Raw genomic sequence first — 27893 nt, forward strand, 5'->3', positions numbered from 1 at the left:
TCCTGCCATCACCCAGAATGATGCCACAGTACAAGGAAAAAATGACTGACTTCAACAATTGGCTAGGCTTCTGGTGTCATTCTAAGGGGATCCAGTATGTCTGCCTGAGTTGACATGATCGACAGACCATGATCCTTTGCCAGAGATGGCCTGCACCTGTCGCCCTTGGGATTCCAGATACTGGCTAAGGCTTTTGCCACCCCTATAGTGCCTTTTTTAGGCAAGGTTCAAATGACAAATTCACCACCGTAACAGGTACAAGCAAGCAAACTCTGAGGGTAATGCTACTCAATGCTAGAAATCTAAACTTCAAAATGCACTCACTCGAGGCACTCCTTAAAATGGAGAACATCGACATCTGTACAGTGATGGAGACTTGGTTCAAGGCTCCAGAGAGCACCCTGCTTTACTAGGCTATAATTCATACCACACCTTTGGCCACCTAACCTGGACTGAAACACTACAGGCAGAGGCGCGTCCATATTCATTAAGGATATCCACACCTCCAGGCTAATTGCTCAACATAATGCATCCGAGATTATCCAAGTGAAACTAACTCTGGGCAAGACCGCAATCCAATTGTACCTTGCTACAGATCCCCAACCATGCCCCAGGATTCCCACTCCTCATTTCTTGATACACTGAAAAATATTAGGGTACAACTCAACACGCTAATAATGGGCAATTTCAACAACCCCACCATTAACTGGGAAAACTATGCATCTACCAACTCTTTTGCTCAACGTTTTCTGGAGTTCATAAATTCCAATGCCTTGGATCAACTTATCCACACCCCCACCAGGGGCAGCAATATCTTAGACCTGGTCATTACCAACATGGGCGACTGGTGTTCCACACCAGAGGTCAATTCCTCGATGGTCAGATCCGACCACAAGCTAATCACCCTAGACATCCACATCACGCCCCCACCCCCCATTAGGGAAACCACCGTAAAAAAATTCTCCAAAGCCAACTTCACGCTTCTAGAAGTGGCAAAATTCACTACACCTATGCAGACTGACAACAGAGGTATGACTGCTGAATCCTACACAAATGCACTTTATAAGCACTTACACAAGTGCATGTATTGTGCTATCCCTAACAGAACCAAAATGCTATCCTCCAGAAAAAGAAAGCCAATCTGGTGGTCCCCTGCCATAAACTCTACAGCAGAAGAAAGAAACTTTTGCAAAAAAAGAGTAAAATCCCATGATTGGAGGAACCCCCTAGTGAGCCTCAGTAAGAAGCTAAGATCCCTCATAAAATCCTCCCAAGCTAGTTAAGAAAAAAAATTGCCACTGATTCTAAAAACAACCACAAAGCATTCTATAGCTATGTCAAGAATCTCAATGGCAACACTAGGATCTGCTCTGAGTTACGGCACAATGGCACTAAATATACAGAACCAACTGATATTGCCAACAACCTGGCAGATAGGTTCAGTGCTAACTTTACCCCCCCCCCCAACCCCTAAAGGCCCCATCTCTATACTGGAAGAATGAAAAGTTCCTGTAATCATGGCTGCACAGGTAAAAACCACAATCTCCAAAGCCAAGAACACACCATCCACGGGACCTGACAACATCCCAGGCTACATTCTACATAAACTACAGAACGAACTGGCACCCCACCTAAGTACCATGTTCAGTCATAGCCTCACCTCAGGCTTTGTGCCCACTGAATGGCGCACAGCGATGGTTATCCCACTCCACAAAGGGGGAGCCACCATGGACCCCGGGAACTACCACCCTATTAGCCTGATGAGCCTGGTCTGCAAGGCCATGGAATGTATCATCATGGAACTTACAAAGACATTGGTAATCTCCAAACTCTAGACCCCACCCAGTTTTGATTTGTAAAAGGCAGATCATGTCTCCTAAACCTGATAGACTTCTTGGAAGCAGTCACCAAAGCTGTAGACGAGGGTAAGGTTGATCACACAGCCTATCTAGATCTTGCCAAGGCTTTCAACACCATCCCCCACTCTGGAATTATAGATAAACTCACTATACTAGGTATAAGTCCCTATGTCACAACATGGGTTGCCAACTGGCTCACTGACAGAACTCACACTGTGAAAGAACCCACACTGTGAAAGTAGCAGACTCCAAATCCAACTTCAGACCAATGACAAGTGGAGTACCACAGGGTTCAGTCCTGGGTCCACTCCTGTCTGGTATCTACTTCTCTGAAGTACAGGCTAACACAGAAGGTCCTTGACTAAATGGAGCTCGCAGATGACTGCAAACTAGGAGCCATAATCGAAACTCCTAATGATGTGAACATCCTACAAAAGGGCCTCACTGAGACAGATGTCTGGTGTCAAAGCCATGGCCTCAAGCTCAATACCAAAAAGTCCATTGTCATCCCCTTTGGTTAAAAACTCTGTACCCATGAACTACCACATAAGCGGTAGTCTACTTAACACCGAAAGTGTGATAAGAGACCTTGGGACACAGGTGGACAGTAGTTTCTCCTTTGATAATCACATTGCTACAGTAGTCAGCAAATCTTTCTATGTGGCACACCTCATCACAAAAGGTTTCTCATCCAGGAAAAAAAGAGGTCATTGTTCCCATCTACTCATCACTCATTAGACCCATTACAATGCCCCTTTTGGTATGTACCTCACAAGACACCTACAACAACTGGAAAGGCTGCAGAAATACTTCACAAAGAGGACTATCGGCCTCAAACAGATGCCCTACGCAGACAGTCTCAAAAAACTCCAGTTTTACTCCGTTGCATATTGCCTACTCAGAGGCGATCGCTGCCTAACATACAAAGCTATGTCAAACCCAAAGCTGTTGGACATGCTCCACTTAAAGAAATCCCAATCCCTCCAAGCTACACGCTCTAGGGACCTAAACCTTGTCACCACAATAAACAGAACATGCTGGAGGGATAGATTCCTGTCCCAGAGACTTCCGATACTCTGGAACAAACTACTTATCTATATCAAACAAAGCTTCTCATTAGCACTCCAAGAAAAATCTTGATGACTGAATGGGACATAGGAAATTCACCCCGGGGATCACGTCTGTGGCTCTGCTCAACAGGGGCACAGGAAAATAATTTTTTTGGGTGGCGAAAGCCAGGGTACCTTTTTGGCTAGGCTTATATAGGCCATAGGGCCAATAGCCTAGTACCTACCTATGAACCTATGAAGGCATCCTTGAAAGATTAAATCAGTGGGACAGGACCAGGGAAGACTTTTCCAGATTTAACCTGAAAACAAGACTGCAGAACTAATTCATGGAGAAGTGAAAGGATGATTCATTATCTTTGTCTTAGAGGTGTGTCAGCCCATCTTCAGACTGAATGTGCTTGTCCATAGCTGTCCTGCATGAAGTTTTATCTATGTTTAGTGTCACTACAGAACAATTACCTGTTTTTTCTATCTAGCTGTCATAAGATCCGTCTATATAATGTATCTTTATAAAACTTTTTCTTATTAGTATTTTAAATATATCTGCTGTAGCTTTTCTTTCTGGGCAGAGGGTGAAAATGAGCTTTGCCCAGTCAGACTTTCCCAGTCATAAAACAAATACATAAAAAAAAGAAATAATTGAGCACAAAAATGGGAGGGTGCTAAATCTTGGGGGGGGGGTAAAGGTATTTCCAAGTCAGGGACTTACCTCCCAACAATGGAATGAAGACCTGAAAAGAACAAGTCATCAAGAAATGTCCTTTTACTATATGAATGCAAATATGCTGGCATCAAGCCACATTTCCTAAGAGTGTACTCCAGTACCTATAAGAACAGAACCTGCCAGACTGTAAATGTCCAAAGACTACACACAACGGTGTGGGAAGTCCTAGGTGAACCCTCTAGAACATGGACCATCAGACTTTGATACATGTCGGGGACAAGACAATGGCCAAGGACAAGACTCATAACACCAGAGTGCTACTACAATGCCACAGAAAGGTGACGAGGGAACTCTCCCCCAACATTCAGCTGGCTGTGGGCATAGTTTGGCCAACAGACTGGGGGATGGGTGGTATCACAAAGATGTGCATCAAAAAGATGACTGGAGTGCACCTCCCCTAGGCCCTTGGCCACTGAAGAGGAGTGTGACTGTGAATTTGCTCTCCCACTAGTCGAGAGCAAGGATGTGATAAGCAAGAGCCAGGAGGCTGTCCTTGGATGTCCTAATTTCCAATAGGTTAAGAATGCTGATTGCCATTCATTTCTTTGCATTTTTTGCTGATCTCCAAAAAGCTACGGCTGTATGGGGAATGTTCTTGCCATTCCTTGAGATGGGCACTTTAAACAGCTGTCACTCTCTGGATAGTAATGAAGCCCAGACGTCTCTCCTTCCTTTGCTGTTGATTATCATGATGAAAAGCTGGTATTTACTACAGTGATTCATATCTTGCTCATTTTCCAGGCAATAGAAGGACAATACCAATGTCTGTCCTGACTTGCATCATGCTGGTCACAGAAATACTTGGAAAGCTTTGGAACCCTTAAGACACTGAACCTAGTAGGAACTTTTCCAATGTTAGGACTTGGATCCAAACTGTGCAGCAGCAGAAAGGAAACCTGCAGGCTCAGGGATTAGATGCATTCTCCTGGGTAACATCACAGTGTGTACCTGTCAGTTGCAGAGTGAAATCTTAAAAAAAATGAACTACTGTGAAAGGAATCATAAACCCACTGAGGCAGGTCCCGAATGCTAGATCCTTTTTTCTACACAAAACAGTACTGCAATGGATGGATACTATTCTATTTTATTTATATTTCATTTTCATTTTCTTGTGATCCACAGAACTGTCTCAATAGCTCTCCTTCTTACACTCAAATAACATAGTCATTCCTCCATCAGGGAGAGAGCAGACTGCCCCTGTCCTCATCCCCACAGCCGCTTGTTTCCTCTGTTATAGCTGCCTCAGAATGTGCATGTGTGATTCCATGCATGTGGAACCTCCTAACCAAGCAGTATAGTGCTTAAACCATGGGCATGGCTGTCACTTCATATTCTGGCAATGCACATGTTCCTGCAGGTATCATCACCGTACATAGCCAAGCTGCCTCACATATCCCAGGATGGATGTCCCAGCATCAGCAGCCCACTCCCATCCTCCCACTCTGTCACTCCAGTGTCCATGGCACAAGTTAAACATTGATCATCTGGGGTTCAGACAGGGCTTTAGCTGGGTTATTTATTTCCATTTGTTTTTTTAACACCTTTATTGAATTGTCACTTAAGACACAGGCAAACATACATTTACATAAAAAAAAAAAATAAACCACATTAACATGTTCCCAGATACATACGTTATAAATCAGATATGCTCTTTTGTATAACTATCATCCATCTAACATTACACAAATTGCTTAATATCTTTTTCCGTTACACCTCACTCCTCCTCCAGAACATTATTCTTCATGTACTGTTCCCACAACTTCTATTTATTTCTATGTAATTTGCTCCTACCCTTTTCTAAAAATCCCACTTCCAGTTTTTATCTCTGTTACAATATTCCCATTTGCTCAGACAGTATTTCTTGCAGAGCAGTCGGCAGGAAATTTTTAAAGTCAGCCAATTACACTCTCAAAGCAGATGTTCCCAGTTATCTATCTCTTCCCTACCACACCTCCAACATTTGCAATCTTCCTAAGGAAAAATTCTTTGCAGTCTGCTTGGTTATAAAAATACCTATGCAAACAATTCCAAGCAAAAATCCTAAATCTTCTAGACTATCTTGCGTATTTGGGAGCCATAAACATGTCCTCCCATTGTTTCTTTTTAAATTGCTTACCCAGTCTCTCTTATCCATCTTTTCTAACCCCTTCTGATTGATTCCTAGATATATTGTGCAATACTTTATAAGCCCTACTAATTATTCCTTTTTTAACAGCAACTTCTGTTCTAGATTGAACTTAAAACTGTACCAGAGTAGGTCTTGCACTTAGGATTCCCCTATCCCTTTCTCTTTGCCTATACTCTGATATCAATCCCTGATAGAAGGAAGGCAGTCAACAGCCTGCAGTCCAAATGTCTGTCTGGCCTCTTATGATTCTATTACCTTTCCATTTCTAGTTATTTGCTCCCAATAGCTTGGTTTCTTTGGCAATTTTCTCCAGTAAATTCTAGCCCCCTCTTGACTATTAACCCCTAACTGCAGTCATCCCTAGCAGCAAGATCTCCTTTCTCTACTTGCGTGTTGGCTTAGTTGTTGGAGTACTTTCTTCTACTTCATGAATGTAATATCCTGTATGGCTGTTGTTATTCTCCTTAAGGATCTGCATCCAACCCCCTACTCTCTCCTTATTCCTTGAACCCCCCCCCCCATTTCATCATCATCCTTTTCCACTTTGAATTACAGCTTTATGCATGTGCTATATATATAAACCTTAACTGTGTAGCTCTAAAATATCCCTTTAAGTCAAGTAATCCTAAACCACCTTGTTCTACTGAAATGATCAACTTATCTCATTTAAACCTTGCTCTCTTCCCCTCCAAGATAAATTCCTGCAACTCGTTATTAATTCTTGTCCACAACTTTTCCTCTGGTTGGTAAAATATGCCTGACCTGAATATAAAACTAAAGGGACTGCTTACATCTTGTAATCCACATCCATAAAGATCTTCTATTTTTTTCAATGTTTCTATTGTATTTTGTTTAGTCTCTTCCCACACATCCTCAGCTGCCATAACAGAAGCCCTTTTTAATCCATACTCCTAAATACTTAATTGCATCATATCCCCATAAATATGGGTAGTGCTGAACCAATTAATAAACACATAACTTACAGCTATAACCTTTGTTTTATCTTCATTAATTTTAATCCTGAAAAGACCTGTCACTGTCTCAAAATGTTCTACAACACTGAGATGTACTTTTCTGGTTTTGTCAGGTACAAAATAATACTGTCAGCGAATAAAGCCAACTTTTCTTGATTACCACACCAATTATATCCTTGACTTTTTGAGCCCCTTAATTTATTTGCCAATGATTCTAAATATAAAGCGAATAACACAGAGCAAAGAGGACACCCCTGCCCAGTTCCTCTGTTCAGGCACAACTTATCAAAGAGGAACCCTCTCACTTCAGTTCTTAGCTCTGATCTCTCACATATAATAATAAGGTTAATTAAAGTGATATCATTGAATGCAAATGCTTCCACTGCCCTAATCATCAAATCCCAGCTTACTTTATTGAATGCTTTCTCTGTATCAAGACCCGCCAACAACAGCAGTATTTTCTTACATTCCATTTCCCTCTGGATCATCAATGTTCTATTAATATTGTAAAATGTTTGCCTCTCCTACAAAAGTCAAATTGATCCATATCTATCAATTTTGGCAATGGAGTTGCCATTCTTTTATCTATTATAGATATAAACACTTTATAATCATGGTTTAAAATTTAAATTGATCTATATCTAGCTGGGTTTGCTGGGTCTTTATCATCTTCATAGGTTGGTACTAGGCTATCGACGCCAGGGCCTATACAAGCCTAGCCATAACAATTCCCTGGATATTTCTTCCCACAATATTTACTTCTCTGGACCCCTGTCTAGCAGGGCGACTGACATGATCCCTGGGGTGAATTTCCTATCTCCCATCCAATCATCAAAGTTCCTTTTGAAGAGGGCCAAGAAGGCGTTCTGCTTGACATGTATGGGCAGTCTATTCCAGAGTATGGGGAGTCTCTGGGTCAGAAACCTGAAGCACGTGGCTCTGAAGGATTGGAATTTCTTTAAGTGGAGCATGTCCAACAGCTCAGGGTTTGACATGGCCTTGTATGTTAAGCAGAGATCGCCTCTGAGTAGACGATATGCCACAGAGTATAGCTGGAGTTTTTTTAGACGGTCAGCATATGGCATCTGCTTTAGGCCTGCGATTCTTTTAGTGAGGTATTTCTGTGGCCTTTCCAGCTGTTGCAGATGTCTTGTGAGGTACACACCAAGCGGGGCATTATACTCTAGAATGGGTCTAATGAGGGATGAGTACAGTGGGACAATCACCTCCTTTTTTCTGGATGAAAAGCCCTTAGTGATGAAGTGTGCCACATAGAAGGATTTCCTGACTGTTATGGCGATGTGGTTATCGAAAGTGAGACCACTGTCCACCTGTGTCCCTAAATCTCTCATCGCACTTTCGATGTTTAGTGTACTGCCACCTATGTGGTAATTCATGGGTACATGTTTTTTCCAAAGGGGATAACTATACATTTCTTGGCATTAAGATTGAGCCCATGGCTTTGGCACCAGGCATCTGTTTCTGTTAGGCCCTTTTGTAGAATATCCACATCATTTGGGGATTCAATAATGGCTCCCAGTTTGCAGTCATCTGCGAACTTTGCTAGCCAGAGTCTCTTACTGTTGGCCTGTACTTCAGAGAAGTAGATGCCAAACAAGAGTGGTCCCAGAACTGAACCCTGAGGTACTTCACTTGTCTGGAGCTGGATTTGGAGTCGGCTACTTTTATAGTCTGGGTTCTGCTAGTAAGCCAGTTGGAAAACCATCGAGTGACGTAGGGATTTATGCCCAGCTTAGTAAGTTTATCTATGATTCCATAGTGGGGGATGGTGTTGAAGGCCTTGGCGAGGTCCAGATAGGCTGTGTGGACCGCCTTACCCTCGTCCACAGCTCTGGAGACTAATTCAAAGTCGTCAATCAGGTTCAGGAGACAAGATCGGCCCTTCACAAACCCAAACTGGGTGGGGTCCAGTGTTTGAAGGTTGCCAATGTCTTTGTTTATAAGTTCCATGATAATGCGTTCCATGCCCTTGCAGATCAGGCTTGTTAGACTGATGGGACGGTAGTTCCCGGGATCCAAGGTGGATCCCCCCTTGAGGAGTGGGATAACTGTAGCTGTACGCCCTCAGTGGGCATGAAGCCTGAAGTGAGGCTATGGTTAAACATGACACTTAGGTGAGGTGCCAGTTCATTTTGTAGTTCATGTAGTACACAGCCTGGGATGTCATCTGGTCCTATGGATGCTATATTCTTAGCTTTGGAGAGTGTGGTTTCTACCTGTGTGGCCGTGATCACCGGAATTTGGCAATCTTTTGGTATTGAGATGGTCCCTTTGGTGGGTGAGGGGGGGTGAAGTTGGCACTAAATCGATCTGCCAGGATATTGGCAATATCCTTGGAATCAGTATATTTAATTTCATGTTGAAGCTCAACTGAAGCTCAGAGCAGATCTGAGCATTGACATTTAGATTCTTGATATAACTATAGAATGCCTTGTGGTTGTCTTTGGAATCTTTGGCAATTTTATTTTCGTAACTAGCTTTTGAGGATTTTATGAGGGATCTCAGCTTCTTACCGAGACTGGTGAGGGAGTTTTTTTGCATCTTGGGGTTTTCCTCTTTTCTGCAACAGTTTCTCCCTTCTGTTGCATAGTTTATTTATAGCAGGGGACCACCAGATTGGCTTCCTTTTTTTGGAGGAGAGCATCTTGGTTCTATTTGGGATGGCACGATTCCTGCATGAGTGGATGTGCTCGTACAGTGCCTTAGTGTAGGATTCTGCAGTTGAACTTTCAGATCCGTCTGCATGGGTGTCATGAAGTTTGTCACTTCTGACTTCAGTAGCATGAAGATGGCTTTGGAGAAGTTTTTTAACGAGGTTTCCTTGCTGGGAGGTGGGGGTGGGATGTGGATGTCAAGGGTGATTTGCTTATGGTAAGACCTGACCAATGAGGGGGTGACCACTGGTGTGGAGCATCTATCTCCCATGTTGGTAATGACCAGGTCTAGGATTCTGGAGACCCTGGTGGGACAATGGATTAGTTGATCCTGGGCGTTTGAATTTATGAATTCCAAGAACCGTTGGGAAAAGGAGTTGGTACCCGAGTAGTTTTCCCAGTTAATGGCAGGGTAATTGAAATCACCCAGTATTAGGGTGTTTGGTTGTATCTTAATATTTTCCAGTATGTTTAGAAAGGTGTAGTGAGAATCTTGGGGCATGGTGGGGGATCTGTAGCAAGCTACAATTTGGATTGCAGTCTTACCTAGTGTTAGTTGCACCTGGAGAATTTCAGATGCATTGTTTTGGACAACTAGCCCGGAGGTGTGAATATCCTTGGTGAATATGGACACTCCTCCACATTTAGTGTTTCGGTCTTGGTTTTGTGGCCGAAAAGTGTGGTAAGAGTTGTAGCCTGGTATTGCAGGGGTTCTCTCTGGGGCCTTGAACCAGGTCTCAGTTACTGCACAGATATCGATGTTCTCCATTTTTAGGAGTGCCTCGAGAGAGTGCATTTTGAGGTTTAGACTTCTAGCACTGAGTAGCATTACCTTCAGATTTTGCATGCTTGTATCTGTTACGGTGGTTGTTTTTTCCTTTGAACCTTGCCTAACAAAGGCACTATAAGGGTGGCAAGAGCTTTAGCCAGTAACCTGAATCCCAGGGGTGACAGCTGCAGACCATCTCTGGCAAAGCATCGTGGTTTGTCGATCATGTCTTCCCAGGCAGACAGATACTGGATCCCCTTTGAATGACACCAGAAGCTTAGCCAATTGTTGAAGTCAATCATTTTGTCCTTATACTGTGGTCATCATTCTGGGCGAAGGCAGGATGCTACTCAGGGCTAGGGTCATATCTGCCTGGGCCACATGATCTGAGAGCTCTTCCACGTCTCCTTTCATGTAGTCCAGGGAGGTAAGTTTCAAGTCATTCACTCCAGCATGGACAATGACAGAGTCGTATTTGTACTTGTTGTGGAGTGACTTGAGTGCATGCGTTATGTGGCGGATCCTGGCACCAGACAGGCAGCTGACTGTAATTTTCTCCTTGTTCAGCCTGGTGAGTGGGACATCAGTGTGCCTGACTATAGAGTCACCTAGGACTAAAGTGCTGGGTACATTGTCTTGCCTTAGGGGCTGTTGCTGGGTGGCACACTGGTGTTGTGAGCTATGTGTCACTTTGGTTGTGACTGGTGTTTGCGTTTCAGCTTCGGAGGTCCTTGTTGCTTGGGCAGGTTAATGTTAAGGGCCTCTGCATATGTGGGTTTAGTGTTGCTATGTGTGGGTGTTGATGGGCTACGAGTTGCTTGAGGTGTAGTGCAGGTGTTAACCTTCTCCTCTTGACTATCTAGCACAATCTTGGTCGTAGAGAGCTTTGCTTCCAGTTTGGCTATGTAAGTGCATCTCTCGCAGGTTGTAGTGTTGGGTGGTAGGAGGAGAGGATTGTCTGTGTACATGAGGCAGTTGCTGCATTGCCCCAGTATGCCCAGATTCACCAGGTGGACAGGAGAAATCACCGGAAGCTGACCCTTGGACATGCCTGTTTAGGTGTTTTTTTTTTTGTACAGTATAAGAGCTGTTTTCCCTTACCTTTGCAAGGTACTTTGCAATTATAGGCTGTTTAGTGCCTACGATTAATTTCTCCTTATTGACAAGGAGAGTTGAGTGCTTGTATCAGTTTCAGGCTTCCTAGTGCTTTCCAGCAGGTTCTAGAGCAAGTGCTAGTCACAGGGGTTCAGATTTTAGTGCTACTACTGAGAAACCAGCTAGTTCTATGGGAAAATTTGAAGAGCAGACTTTCTGACACCTGGAATATTTTAACTGTACCCTCGCGGTGCTCCACGATGCGAAAAATATGCAAACTCACTCGATTTTAAGCCAGAAAGTTGAAAGGGATTGAAAGCAGCCCAGAAAGGCTAATAAAATTTAAATTTTAGAGCTAGAAACCACTCCTTTAGTGTTAGATAGGCAGTTCAATGCTCACCACTCCCACTGGTAAGCAGTAGGATTTCCCTCTACCACAGCAAGGTCTGGATAGCTCTGAACACAGAAAATAAAGTCCTGAGACAAGCAAAGCCTGGGATCTGGACTGGCTAGGAAAGGTGGGAAACGAGCAAACAAGATAGTATTTTTTTTTGTTAAACAGGCCAAACAATGCAATAATACAGTAAATAAACAAAGCAAAGGCTAAAACACTTGAGTGTGTAGTCCTAAACAGTAAATGCAATTAAAACTCTACAAAATTAGCAATTTAAAACTTTTTAAATGAAGCAAGGCAAGTGCACAACTGAAAAACAATTTAAGAGGCAGTAATACAGCAGAATAAGCAGCTAGTCTACATATACAGAGAAGTCTATATATATATATATATATATATATATATATATATATATATATATATATTTATACAGAAAAGCAGCTAAACCACACAAACAATTCAGATGCAGTACAACCTAGAGCACTTGAGTTGTAGCAATATTAAGGCAATTACAGTTATAATAAATGCTCTAAAATATACTCTATATTTCCAAAATGTTTGAGATCAGGCAATTTTTTTTTTGAAAGGGAGAAAGGACAGAAGGCCTTCTCAGATGTTCTCTCTGTATTAGGTAGAATGAGCTAATGACACTAGACTGGGAGGAGTGTCCCAGATCAAATTTACAGTAGGGACAGGCAACTGCAAAGCCACCAAGTATAACAACAAGACACCAACAGGGAGGGAGGATACGGACCAATACTAAAGCTATTACCCAACACTCTTTAGATAGTAAACACTACAGAAAGCCACAAAATGAAAGTTTTTAAACAGACAAAGGAGCAAAGAGACTCTACAGAATGCTTTTAACTGCAAACAAATCAGTTACCCGTACAGATCAGTTAATAGCAATAAAATGTAGTAAAAACTATGCAGCATGTAATAAAAAGTGCTATATATTAATTGCTAGAGACAATAATCAGTATAAACAAGCCAAAAAAACAGAATACTTGTATATCTCAGATCAGAGTTGTAGTCAACGCCCCTCCTCCACTCTGCTCAGTGTGTATAGACAGAAATCCTCTCAAAGTTAGGGCTTAAATACCAGAAGATACAACCTTAGACAACTTAAAAAAAAAAACACAAAAGAACCAGCCCCCACTAGCGAGCAGCCAATTAACACAATCTAGCCAGAATGGTAAAGAAAGGCTTCTGCTAATTCAAGATGGCCTGTTCATGTGCTTTGAACACAGGTATTACAGCCACCACAACTTTCTTCCAAGATGTTGGTTCCTCCCCCCTTTTAAAATACTGTTAAACAAAATCTTCCAGATCTTTATTAATTTCTTCCATCCTAGCTTCCAAACTTCCCCAGGAATACAGTTCATTCCTGGAGACTTTCCTGCAGATTGATTATAAGTCACCATTTTTATCTCATCTCCTATCTTAACTGTTACTTATTGATCTTCATTTACCTCTAACCTTGGCATACTTAAGTCTTCCACAAATATTTCAATTTGTGTTCTTTCTTGATTTCCACATTTCTTTGTTTTATTCAAATTTTCATAGAATTTCCAAAATAGCTCTGCAGTATCTCTGGTTATTTTATTTTTGTTATTGTCTCCCCAAGTTTCTACTTTCTGTTGATTAAGTTGTTGTGCTAAAAGTGTTTGTGCTTTGAAGTAATTATCAAAAAAATTGCTTAGCAGCAGTCTTTCTAAGCACATGCACATTACCCAGATACTACATTATTTGTTCTTTAGAACATTGTACTTGCTCCTCTTCTAGTTCTGAGATTCTACTTAATTCTGCAATACTTTAACTTTTGTCAGCCCCTCTAAATAATTCTTGTTACTTCTTAATCTCTTTTTCTTTTATTTCTACCCAATTTTTGAACTATTACATTTTATCCCACTTAACTAGCTATAACTCTGAAGAAATTTCTATCTTCCCTAACAACTCTCAAATAATTTCCCCTACCCATTTCATAAATTCTTTTTTTAATAGGTAGGTGGGGAGGCACCAGTGTCTCATTTTCACTTCATCACCCTGCATTTTTATCTTAGTTTTGTTGGCACATGATCTAAAATAGTTACTGGATTTGCGTTTAAGCTTTCAGTAAAATGCACATGTTCCTTTGCAATACAATTTCTGTCTAGTCTAGCCAAGTTATTGTATCTTAGGGAATATGTAAATTCTGTCTGAATTCCTACTGCTGAATTTGTGTCGTCTATACCCAATATTTCCATAACTTTCTTCAGAAATCTACCCTCTTTCATTATTTTTCTTTCTAAGTCAGCCAGATAAATCCTGACTGTTGCAAATCAATCCCATCTAAAGGTAATACTCTCTGATGAAAGCTAATTATTTCTCCCAAAAATGTTTAAGCTGCATAACAGCAGTTTTAGGTGGAATATAATACATGCTAGTTAAATGCTCCTCCCTTGCCAGTAGCCCCTTCCTAACATAAAATCTACCATTATTATATTTTTCTTCTTCTGTCACTACTGGAGCTGCTCTAGCAATTAGTACAAGCACTCCATTTTTTCTTTGCCCCTGATATTCTGCTGAATCTCCATCCTGAAATCCTTTTACCAAATTCACATGCTAATTTATTTCCAAATGCATCTCCTACAGCCATATTTGCACTCTGCATTTCCCAACATAATTTGATACTCTTACTTTGTCTATATCTGTGATGCTGCTTACATTCCAAAATAATATACATACATGCATATACAAACATATTTCAAGCATGAGCATTAATGCCCTTCTCGCCTGCCAATATACCAAAACAGCTGTTCCCATAATAAGTGTTCTTACAATTATCTAAACTAGTGCTTGTTTTAATGTAATTTGGTAGTCTGTTCCGTGTCTGCTCTCTCACATGAATAATTAATACACTTGTCATTCCTACAGAATTTTCTACATAGGTTGTCTGACGATTCTCTACTGCTTTTTGATAACTTCAATTATTCCCAGAGGTAGTTTTCTCTAAATGCCCAATATACCTGAATAAGAACTCCCCTTAAATATCTGTAGGAGACACTATAAAAGTTCAGGTATTTTAGTGTTTCATAATAACTTGAATTTTCACACCCATGGATGCCCTTGGTATATTTCCACTGCACTCTTTCCAATTTACTCATGCTTGTATTTTTATAAGGTTTCCATATTGTTAGTCCATACTCAAGTTTGGGTCTAATGTAATTAACAAACAATGACCATCATTTCTGATTTCCTAGACTTTATAAATCGTTTTATTCAACCTATAGTTCCTAACTACCATTAACCAATTGGTTGGTATGATTAGAAAAACTGAAAGCTCGATGTACCTACATACCCAGGTCCTTAAATGAGTCTACAGTTTCAATCACTGTGTGCTCTATTAAATATTCACCTTTCAATTTATGTCTTCCAAATCTCATATGCTTAGTTTTTGATGTATTTATCAGCATATTATTCTCCTGTGCCCAAATGGTCAATTTAGTCAAGTTATTTTGCAGACATGCCTTATCTGTAACGCATGTAATCAGTTTACCCAATTTCAGATCATCTGCATACAGACTGTAGAATACCTCAGATAAGAAAGTTAGGTCTGAAAGATACAATCTAAACAAGCAAGGGTCTAAGACTGAGCCCTGTGAGACACCCTGACTGTAACCAAGGATTTTGGCTGTCCAATTGCTGTATGACACTTGCCATGTCCTATCTGTAAGCCATGCAGCTATCTATATTATCAAGAGTAAATAAATACTTAGTTGTTCTAATTTATTGATCAGTGTTTTGTGTATGACCCTGTCAAACGTTGAAGTTAAATCTATATAAATTTCATCACAGCACAATTTTTCATTGGGTCTATATCACATAGTCGAAGTTTAATAACTTCGAACACGGAATGTTTGAACCATCCTGTTTGAAGTTAAAAAACTTTGACTATGGATAAAAAAAGAAAAGAAAAGAAACTGTTGTAATCAGGGGGGCAAGCTTCCCTGCACCCCCACACCCCCCGCAACATAAATATACCAACTCAGAGATCGCACCACATTGAACAAAATGGAAACTTCCCCTTACAGAGATTTCCATTGAAACGCTCAAACTTCTGCAAATTCGAACTTATGGTCTCGACCATATGAGGTTCGAACTTGCAAAAGCTCGACTATCTGATAGGAACCCTTTTTCATTCATAGTTATTATATTGTTACAAAACATCCTGTTACAGGTGGTAATAGATCTATTTTCAACATATGCATGCTTGATATATGGTTTCAAGTCCCAACTTTTCCAATTTTGCCAACAACTTATCTAATTACCTTTTCCATTATTTTTCCATAACATGACAGTAGACTTAAGGGTCTGTATGACTCTGGGATTGCCCTAATCCCCATTCCCGTAAAGGCAGGTTTAGTAAGTGCATGTCTCCAATCCTGAGGAATCTCCCCATATTTATACAACCTAGTAAATATAATGGTACTAAAGTTCTTGCTGAAGTGTTCTTAGGTCATTATTACTACTTCCGGCTCCTCCCAGTGCTTTGTTTGGATCCAGTTTGCATAGTTCTTTTTCAGTATAATCTATTTTGATCCCACTATCTGAGGTTACCTGGATATAACTAGAACAACTTATCACCCCGTTTGTGGAGCCAAACTGTTTTGCATAAGATTTTGTAAATATATCTATAATCTGTTGTGCCTGAGAAAACATTTTAGAATCTATATAACACAGTTTAACAGTTTGCATGCCTTTACCCCTTCCACATCTTCTGTATGTACAAAATGGTTTTCTATTGAGCTCAATATCTTTTTATACATTTTCTTAAATTTTTTATTGATCTCGACTAACACTATGCTCAATTTGTTTGTCCAGCATGTTTATTTCAGTTTTCAAATTTGTAGTTTGACCTTTTTTCCATTTCTTATTTTTTTTGTCTCTTACCTTAATCAAGTATTTTGCTCTTATGGACATATATCCCCCTGACATTGTATGCTTAGATTCTGCCGTTAAACATTTTTTGATTTTTTTTTTGCACTCAAATAATTTCTATTTCACAACTTTCCACATTCCTTCTGCAATTTTTCCACTAAACGCATCAATCCAATTACTTTTACAAGTGACTGTTTTGCTTCCATATCATCGGTAATTAATATTAAGTGCATTGGTTTACAATTCAGTTTGGCAGAATTACCTAGCAGCAAGTTAACCTTTATAACCCCATGATCACTGCACATCAACGGTGGTAAAATTTGACATGAAGTAACAGTAATTTCTTTAGTTACACAAACAATGTCTAGTATGTTCTTTTCCCCTGGTAGTTTTTTTTTTTTTTGACAATATTAAACAATTGTTCCTGAACACGTTGTGAATAATTTCTTTACTAATGCTACATTTACCAGAAACAGACTAGAAATATATTAATTCAAGTCCCCAGTCACTATTATTTTTCCCATCTGTGTTTCATGCAAGAAATGTATGAATTCTAGCTCATCAACACTCGACTTTGGTGGTCTATACACTCTAGCAATTGTTATATGTTCCAGGGTTGTCTTCATTGTCACAGTTACACAGTCTAAAGTATTGATGTTATCACTGAACATATAATAATATCACAGGTCTTATAACTATCTTTAATCCCTATCATAACACCTCCACCTGAGTTTTTATTAGATTGTCTGTTACAGTAAAAACATTTATATCCTGACAGAACTGGGTTTTAGTAATTGTTTTTTAACTGTGTTTCCCAAACGATAACAACATCAGTCTTGTGGGAACATAGCAAAGTTTCCAATAAAAACTTTATTATTAATGTCCCTAGCATTAACAACCATCAGAGATGCATCAAATGTTGCTATCTGTGAACTGTTAAATTTTCAACCTGGTTACCTGGCAAAAATCCTGCCTTGTGTTTGTCAAATATTGCAAAATGTCTACTGCAAAAATTCTCTTCTCTGATCTTGATAAATGCACGTCATCCTGTCTGAACATATACGCCCACAATTAGGCTTGGATGTTCTACACATTTCCATTTTTTAAAATGAGACATTTTTTTCATATAGGTATACCAAAAAAAATCTTTTCATTCACAGTGACCTGAACTCTCCTTTCTATTTCAGACATTCTGTGAAAATTTATACAGCTGAGAGCTATAACTCCTTCAATCAGAAGTGGTGGTATGGGTAGAGAACTCAGGCTCTTGCTTCTTGTACCTAAGGTACAGAGTTTGAAGCTGAGTAACGCTAAGCACCTGTTATACCTAACCGGGGCCTGGGGCATTACACACACTTACACACACTTACACACACACACACACACACACACACCCTCTAATATCAAGTTAGTCAACGTCAACTTTATGCAGCTATCTCACACAGCATTCAAATGAAAATTCAAATGCAGCAGCACATCAAATGCAACTGAGTGTGATCAGAAAGAACTGTTCTATATAGCTATGGCAGCAGTTACATAAGACACAGAATTCAAATGTAGCAATAAACGAGCGAACACAAACTCCAAAAGTCAGCATTATCACTAAAAGAATACACACTCCAAAGTCAGCTAAAAGAATAATCCTTAACTATATGCAGCAATATCGCTAAAAGAAGAATGCGACTCTGACCAGAATATCAAGTTTAAATAGTGTGACCAGAAAGAACAGAATATCACAATGTCAGCTATATGCAGCTATATCACACAGCAGCATTCAAATGAAAATTCAAGTTCAGCAGCACATTACAGTAATTCAAATGCAATCAGACATGACCAGACTGTTCTATACAGCTATAGAAGCAGCACAAAAGACACAGAACAGAATTCAAATGCAGCAATAATAAACGTGCGACCAGAACGGGACCATTAATAAATGCAGCAGAATAAAATGTCTGGCTCCCAACAGTTAGAACTGCAGCTACGTGCTGAGTTTTTTACTTGTTTTCCTTATCTGCAGTCAAGACATGTAAGCTGCTTAGTGTAGTGAATCAGTCAGTCACACCCCTCGAGCCCTCAGGCTGGTAGGCTGCTCAAGAAGCTGATGTCATCTCGCACGCCTCTGCACATGATGATGTCAGCAGAAAACTGCGAAAATAAATAATCCAAAAAAAGCTGGGAAATTTGGGAATAAAGGGGGCCACTCGGGAATTCGTGGCACCCCATTACTTGGACCTCAAAACCCGTAAGTGCTGAGGAATTCGGTACGGTTGAGAGGTATGACGCTACTCCATGATGTGGCAACACAGAGTACAGATTAGCACCTTTAGATCTTTCAGGTTTATAAACAGACAGTGGATACTTATGAGAAGAGCATAGGTCACGAGAAGGAATACAGTGTTGAAGCAGTGATGATGTAGTTTGTGAAAATGAGTTGCAGTACAGTATTTTGTGTGTTAGTGTTAGTTGATTAAAGGTGAGAAGGGTGGGTAGTTTGAGACAATTTAGGGACTTGAGAGCAGAGCAATGGTGAGAGCAGTGGGCTTGGCCTGTGGCAAATTTAGCTATTTTATTATAATGTTGGCTAAGTTTGCTTTGTGGGAAAAGTGAAGACTGGTTAGAACAGGTGAAGTGTATAGAAGGGAGGGTAAGATATAGGTGATGGCAAGAGTTACTCTTGCAGAATAGGAGATGAATTTCTTAGCCCTATACATAACGCCCAATTTTTGATTAGTTGTTTATGTTGTTGTGGACAGTTACACCTAAAAGTTTTGTGTGTGAAACCATATTGACTTAAGTATTGTGCATAGAAGTAACAGCACAGTTAGAAGTATCTGGAGAAAATTACTTTGGTAAAAATAGTAAAAGTTTAGTTTTTTGGGGGTTAACTAGTAGATGGTTGTTGGTGAACCAAGACTCAATGGAACTGAATACTTCTTGAATTAAGCTCTGTAGAAGAGAAAGATTCCAGGCAGAGCAGATTAATGTAGAGTCGTCAGCATACTGAATTAGGGTGGCTTGTTTGGTGGCAGTATTAAAATGGTTAACAAAAATGTTGAAGAGGGGTGTACCTAATATTGAGCCTTTGGGCACCCCAGTGCTGACTGCTAATTAAGGAGAGAAATTGGAGTTCCACTTGACAGACTGAAATCTGTTAGAGAGATAACTAGTGAACCACTGTAAGGATGTTTCAGTTAAGCCCAGAATGTTGGGTAAATGTTTGGGGTGGGAGACAGTATCAAAGGCTGTGGGATAAATCCAAGAACAGAGAAGAGCCAAAGTTTCCCGAGTCATGAAATTTGTTGACAGTGTCAGCAAAGGATAGTACAGCAGTGATAGTGCTGTCTGCTGGTCTGAATCGATGTTGGGTGGGAGAGAGAAGATTATTGTTAAGGAGGTATTGCAGTTATTTATGGATACATTTTTCTAGCAGTTTTGATAGTGGTGAAAAAATAGTGATTGGCCTAAAGTTAGACATTTCTGTGGAGGTGCCACCTTTGTGGAGGGGAAGGATGAAGGATTTTTTCCACAGGGAGGGGACATACGCTCCCCTGATAGTTCTATTAATGATTATGGAGACTGTGTAGGCAATTGAGTCAGCAGTCATTTTCAGGAATTCATTAGGAAGATTGTCTGCAGAGGGGGAACATGGCTTAAGGTTGCACAACAGGGATTTAATGAAGGAAGTGGGAAATAGATGAAGGGGAAAATGTGGAGTGAGAGATAACAGGAGGCTGAGAGAAAGTAAAATGTGATGGAGGGAATTTGTTAGTGATGGAAGCTATGCTATTAATAAAGTAAGAGTTAAACTGAAATGCTATGTCAGGGGAGGTACTATTACAGGAGGGGTTTGGGGGAGGACCGACTTCCTGGGTGTAGGTGTTTTTTTGATTGTGTACCAGAAGGTTTTTGGACTGGATTTGTGCTGATCTTGTGGCTTTACATAGAATTATTTTTTATCTAAATTAACCTGTTTCGTTATAAGGTCACACAGTGTTTTGAAATGCTGTAAATGATTAAGAGTCTTACGTTTTTGGTAAGTTGTCCAAGAATGTCTCTTTTTTGCATGAGTGATCTGGTACAGAGAGAAAAGCCAAGGAGAATAATTGGTTTTGACTCTTTTCCTTCTGGTGGGAGCTAAACTGTCTATAAAGTGTTTAGGAATGTAAAATTAAACTGTTCAAATGCATCATCTAGTGGTAAGTATTTAAGGAAGGGCCAGTTGATGGAGGTTAATATATTTGTAAAGACTTGCTGGTCAAAGCTGGATAGGTTACGTACTGTCTTGTAGGTATGTCACCAGCATGAATGAGAGACAAGTCTATTTGGGCAGATGGGAGACCAAAATCCACTCAATACTTGAGCCATTTTGGTTTGCAGAACTGGTAAAGGTTGGGTGAATAATTAGTTGAGAAAATGCAAATAGGTTTCTGCTATCTGTAGGGAATTGTAAGTTAAGTTACTGCCAGTCAGTGTTGACATCACCTAATACTATCGTTTCCAGAGAGATATTTTTTGATACCCATGATAGGATACTTTCCAGAGTTGATGAGCTTTTGTCAGGGGGTATATATAAAGGTATAATGCAGAGACTTTTACTGTTGTTTAATTTAAGGTAGGTTATCAATAGTTCAGCTTCATCAAAGGAGGGTATGGATTGGTTGTGAGGGGTTAAGTAGATAGAATCAGGATATATTACTACAACATTGCCTCCTTTTCTTTTAAGTCAATCAGCTCTGAACATATTAAAGCCAGGAGGAAGTACTTCAGTATATTTTATGTGTGGTTTAAACCATGTTTCAATGATTACTAGTATGTCAGCAGATTGTGCAGTTATCCAAGCATGCAACTCAGAGATTTTGTTGCACATGCTAAGTGTGATTACTGAGATAAATATAAGCATACTTCATGAATCTGGAATATGGGTTGATGATGGATATTGAGTGATGTTGGGACCAGGGTTAGGGTGGATGTCACCACAGACCTGGAGGAAATTTAGGGTTATATAGTAAAGGTAAGATTTAATTTTGGTTAAATTGTTAGAAATTTTAATGTTAAACAGGTACAGCTGTGTCTGAAACAGCTTAGGTTTAAAGAACAATATATTGTCTGTGGGAAACAGATGAGCAGTGATGGGTAGGGAGTAGTGATTTGTATTATTGGTGTAAGAGGTAGTGTCAGTAGGAGAGCTTAGCATAGGTCAGATAGGAACTAGATATGAAGAAAGTGAAGAGAGAAGAACAGCAATTAGGAGAGTAAGGAGAATCATTTTAGATTAAGGATTATTAGAGAGGTAATCAGAGAAACCCGCGGTAGTAGTGCTGCGGTAGCGTTGTCACCTCACAGCAAGATGTTGTCGCATTCAATTCTCAGCTAGAGCATCTTCTGTGTGGAGGCATGCGTGAATGGACATGCCTTCATTGAAGGTTGTACGTCAGGGCTGGTAACTCGGCACGTAAAAATCCACTACCAAACATTAGCGGACCGGAGTTCCAAACAAAAAAGGAGAGGTAATCAGAAGAACTACCTACGTGGCTATTTGGAGGAGAGTAGCAAAGAACGGGAGTAGTATGTAGATAGGATGCTACTGTGACATTAATAAAAATAGGTTGACAGATGGAGTGTATGGATGAGGAGGGTGGAGCTAACAGAGGAAGGGATGTGGTTAGGTTTAAATTTTGAGGTAGTAGGCAGCGGTTGAGATTTGAGGGAAGAGTAGGGGAAGGAAGTGCGCCTGGAGGGCGAATGGAGCGGGATGACACCCCAGAGACTGAGAATCTTCAGGCAAGTACTCAGAAAAACACTATCAGTGATCCAGCAGCAAATCTATTTAAAAGGCTTGTTATGGGGCCAGTTAAGTATTGGTAGCACAGTAGTAGAATATATAAGGTTACAGACACAGCATTGAAGAGTATAACCTTAAGGTCATTCTGTACTCCTCAACTTAGCACAGTGGAATCAGAAACTGTTGCAAATACAATTCTTAATTAAATTAAGCTGGGAATGGGATAGCCACACTTGGGGGGGGGGGTGTACACACTATATATTACTGTTTACCTTTGAATGTTCAATGGCAACATCTTCAAAACTGTTGGTGCGAACTGCAAACCGCGAAATTCTGAAACTGTGAAAATAATGAAGCTCCGAATTCCACAATCTTGCCCCCTTTTTGACCCATGGTAGCACTTATTTTGGCAGTGGAGTGATTGGAAATGTCGAAAGTCGATATTTATTTAACATTTCAGGAAGTCATCGCTTTGGTTTTCATGTAAATGGTTTGCGGATGTGCACCTTCGACGAATGTGTTTTCACACATTCAAAGGTAAACCATATATTACAAGTGTATAAAGAATATGCAATAGTAAAACAACTATTCAAGCCAAAAAACACTGCATATTGAATAGCCGATTAATGGGGAAAAAATGTTATACTCAAAGCATTTTGGCAGGTTGATCTTCTATACAACTTTTTCCTGTCATTTCCATTTGAACCGGTCACATTTTCAAGGCTTTTTGTTTTAATGAAAAACATCAAACAAAACACTCACACCCACACAAAACACCCCATAACCTATTAAATGAAAACAAACACACACAGAACTATGTACATCTTCAAATAATGAAGTTTAACCCTATAGACAGGAGCAATTGTCACAATCAACAGATGTACCCACCAGCATTAATTAATGTGAGATTAATGTTATTCATGCTAAAGCACACATTATAAGCCTGTCCTCCCACTTACATAAATTTCTGCCTGTTCTTTTCTTATCTCTGTTCCCCTCCCAGATGTGAAAAACAGCTTCAGTGCTTTCAGAAAACAATAACTTTTACCTTAATAAAACTAAATTATACAGTATTCTAACAAATATGGTGTGGTATTTAGTTACCAGGAAAACTGCTTTCTCTTATTCACTTCCAATAACTTCAAACTTTACTTTCTACTAAGCTGGTCACTCTTGTACCTTTTAATTTTAAATTTCCCTCAGCAAACAATGTACATACCTCACAAGATTTACTGCCTGCACCTGTAGTCAGTTTATCTCCATGGAAAAGAATGTACAACTGCCCTCAGCTGCAGAAGACTTCTCGACTTACACTGAACATGTATTTGCTACAGGAAAACTTCTCATGTATTCACAATGCTTTTTTTTTTTTCATTTTTGAAAACCGCATACTTATAGATTAAGCCAAAGCCATTAATCCAGACATTCACCTATGCAAAAGTAAGAGAAAATATCTCAACTTGAAATATACGCATATATCATAATCAGTGCACTTTTATACCCCATACCCCACCCGAGGAGCCCAGGATTACAGAATATTAACTTAAACATGCTTTTGTCAAGCCTTTCTTCCTTTTTTACACTGTAATGTCTAAACCTAAAAAAGACTTGTTTACTTCAATATCTTTATCTCATACACCAATCACAGAAAAGACTCACCCTCACTGCCTCATTTTAGATACCCCTGACTACATATTACACAAATCTGCTGTACTATATAACATGCAATTTATATTATGAGATATTTTATACAAATACTGTTAAAAACAAATTTTTTACATAGTTATTTTTTTTTTCTTTCCACTGTTCTTCCAAACATTAATGACAAAGTAGGGTATATTCTTTTTAGTCCAGATACAAGTTTAACAAAGTCAACAAAAATCCAATCTTTCTTAGCCAATTTTTCTTGTAAAACCATATTTCACATTTGTGATTAGTGTGTTATAACCTCACATTTATTCACTAATTTCTGTGTTGCTGGTGTTCTTCCTGTTCATCTCCATCTCCCATCACCGGACTCTAGTTCAAGTCCAAGGTACACCCCTCCCAGATTTTATTTTATCTTTTTTGTGGGGGGATGACTTTTATACCTTTACATGTTGTATGGAAGTCTCATTTGAAAGACCAGCAATGGATACTACAGGTTCACTTGCAAAACTGAGTACGGGTCATTAGTGTGTCCCAGCAATCACTGAGTATGCAACAAAATTTCCTGAGGCAGTACCCTTAAAAAGAGCTAATTCAAACTCCCAACAAAAGAATTATTTCTCCTTTATACAGCAGGAATTCCCTTACAAATTCTCCTTGACCTAATGAACATCTACTAGTGTTATGCTTGCCAAGAGCAAAAAATAGAAGATGCAAGACAAGCCTTGAAATGCCTTAATGTAAGGAAGTATGGATCTGATTTTTCATGTCGGTACAAAAGATCATCTGCAAGGACTCTCTGACTGTTAGCAGGGAACTTACAGCACCTCTTATATAATATAGCTTGTACTGGTGTTAAGATGTACTTTTCACAAATCGCATATAGAAAGGATAGTCAGGGCACCATGAATGAAAAGATTTTTTGAGTAAATACCTAAACAAATGTGCTCTTTTAAAAAATGGAAATGTGTAGAGCATCCAAACCTAGTTCTGGGCACATTTGTTCAGATATGATGTATGCGTTTGGCAGGAGATATTTTGCAATATTTGGCAGGATGTTTTCCAGGTTTAAAATTTAGCAGTTGACAGATAGCAACATTTGATGACTCTCTGATTGTTGTTAATACTAGGAACATTAATACTATTTTTTTATATGAAAATTTGCTACGTTTCCACAAGAATAATGTTATTATTTGTGAAACATGGTTAAAGAACAATGACTGCAACCAGTTCTGTCATGGTATAAATGTTTTTACTGTAACAGGCATTCTAACAAAAAATCAGGAGGAGGTGCTACAATAGGGATTAAAGATATTTACAAGACATGTCATTATTACAAGTTCAGTGATAACACCAATACTAAAGATTGTGTAACTGTGACAATAACGACAACCCTGGAACAAATAACAATTGTTGGAGTGTACAGAACACCAAAGTGCTGATGACCTACAGGAATTCATACATTTCTTACATGAAACACAGGAGGGAAGAATAATATTAACTGGGGACTGGAATAATATTGATTCAACATTTGTAAGGAAATTATTCACAATGTATGTTTAGGAACAACAATTGTTTCAGACTGTAAAATAATAAATAAACACAAGGGAACAGAACATACTAGACATTTTGGTGTTCCTAAAGGAATTACTTCAAGTTTTACCACCGTTGATGTGCAGTGATCATGGGGTTATAAAGGTTAATTTGTTGCTAGATAATTCTGCCAAACTGAAATCTAAACCCATGCACAGAAGATTAGTTGCAGATTATATGGAAACAAAACAGTCAATATGTAAAACTAACTAGAGTGATGTGTTCAGCGGAAAAACTGCAGAGAGAATGTGGAAAGTTTTGAAAGCGAAATTGAGTGCAAAAAATATACCTGATTAAGGTGACAGACAAAAAATATAAGAAATGGAAGTGAGGTCGAACTCCAAGTTTGAAAACTGAAATAAACAATCTGGACAAACATATTAAGCATAGTGTGGGACAAGATCAAGAAAAATTTGAAAAAATATATAATAGGAAACCTTTTTATATCATTTGTACCAACGTGAATAAAAAAACAAACAGATCCATACTTCTTTAACATTAAGGTGTTCCAAGGCCGTTCTCACATCTCCTATTTTTTCTCCTGCGAGTGTAACATTATTCGATTTTCATTATCGTCTCTGCAAATGTAAGTATCAGTGCCTCTAATAAATGCATCTTCAACTACAAGGAAATCTTTTCTGACCAGAACTGAATTCTCCTCAACTTCTAATTCAGTAATATCTGATCTTTCAATTGTTACAAATCAATGATCTTCATCACCATTAGTCTTATTAATCCCATTCTCTTCAATACTTATTACATTTGCAATCATACAACTCTCATACAGCTAGCTTTGTACATCCGCAGCTTCAGCCATGTTAGACACCACAACAGACGTACGCTTGGAAACTTCAGAAATTACAAACACGCGGAGTTGAAATATGTGAGGTAGGTGAGCTGGAAATCAGTAAATCAACATAGGCTACATCTGTCGGTAGGTGGGCTGGGGATCAGCAAATCAACATAAAATCTATCTGGAAGTGACATATTAGAAGAAATCTTGTCTCACATTTTTAAGAGTTTTAAACTGAACTTCCAGCACATCACAGAAAGGTCCTTACACCACCCCTTGGAATCAAAAAAGTGCTTTCTGTCCTTCACCATGCAAAACACAGAAGCAGATGGACCCTTAGCCAACATAACATTTCCAGACTTGTTTTATCCTCCCCCAAAAGAAGCAAGGGCCACCAATGGAAGAATAGATTTATAATCTAAAAAATACTTAGTTCATATATACCCAACAGTCAATAACACAGTATAAACAATGTCAAAATCAAGTCTGGCCCCCACTTAAAGATTGTACACCAGAAAAACCATGTTTAATTAGCAGCATGGTTACTGGTTGGACCAGTCAGGAAGGATGGGAGTGAGTGAACACAGCAGCTTGATCATCCTGGGTAAGCCTATTCCTATCATGAAAATGACCTTTTTAGTTCATAGTTCTCAGCTCCTGTCCTGCAGTTTTGAATGGGCTCGAGGGCTCTCACCTTCTGGAAATGAATGGGGTCAAATGTGCAGCCAGGAGGGCAGAGTCAGATGGTCAGCAGGAGACTAGGGATAAAAAAACGTATGGGCAATCAATCCACTATAGGATATGCCAGTGGGGAGATAATATTCTTAGAATGACCACTCTGTATTCTGCCATCTAAGCACCATCTACTCGCAATCATTTTTTGGAGGGGGGAGCAACCTCTCATTAAGTAACTTGTTCAGAATCAAGCAATTTATCATTGGAAATTGAGGGAATCAGCCACAGGAGAGTCCTAGCCACTTAGGCTAAACTGTGTGCTCTCTCTGTATTACCTGCTCACTAAAACTATATTAAAAAAATCAGGTGATGCATCGTAGACTTAGAAACAGTGAAATATTCCAGCTCAGCTCATGCGTTACCCTACACAACTTATTAATTGGAGTGAAAGCTATTACCGGTCCATAATACTGTGCAGTAAGTTAGTATCTTGATCAAACATCAATGTGTAGCAGCTATTCATCACAGGAAGCAGCTTCTTTCCACGATTCTTCCCCTTCTTTAACATCTGTCTCTCAAAGCCGACAACGTTTCCAATGCAGGTGGATGTGTTGTGAACTGTAGTATTCCCTGATTTGATAGTATATGTTGCATAGCTCAGACCTTTCAGAGATACAAGCACATATGCAATGTAGCTAGAAGAAGAATTGGATTCTTTTTGGACCTGAAAAATAAGATGTAGAAATTAGCTACAGAACCCTCAAAGTTACATCCTAACTTGTATAAATACACATG

The 27893-nt window shown here is 39.5% G+C and overlaps 1 protein-coding gene across 1 annotated transcript in view; it reads right to left on the minus strand.

The window, feature by feature from the left end:
* The window catches only part of MAN2B2 (mannosidase alpha class 2B member 2), a 943157-nt gene that overhangs the window by 325757 nt on the left and 589507 nt on the right, over window positions 1-27893 (minus strand). The window contains exon 11 of the mRNA XM_044062827.1: window positions 27557-27822. Within this exon, the coding sequence (XP_043918762.1) occupies window positions 27557-27822 (266 nt within the window). The remainder of the gene's footprint in view (window positions 1-27556; window positions 27823-27893) is intronic.

This window comes from Protopterus annectens, chromosome 2.part1 (assembly GCF_019279795.1).
Source record: "Protopterus annectens isolate FY-2018-M chromosome 2.part1, PAN1.0, whole genome shotgun sequence".
NCBI lineage: Eukaryota > Metazoa > Chordata > Ceratodontiformes > Protopteridae > Protopterus > Protopterus annectens.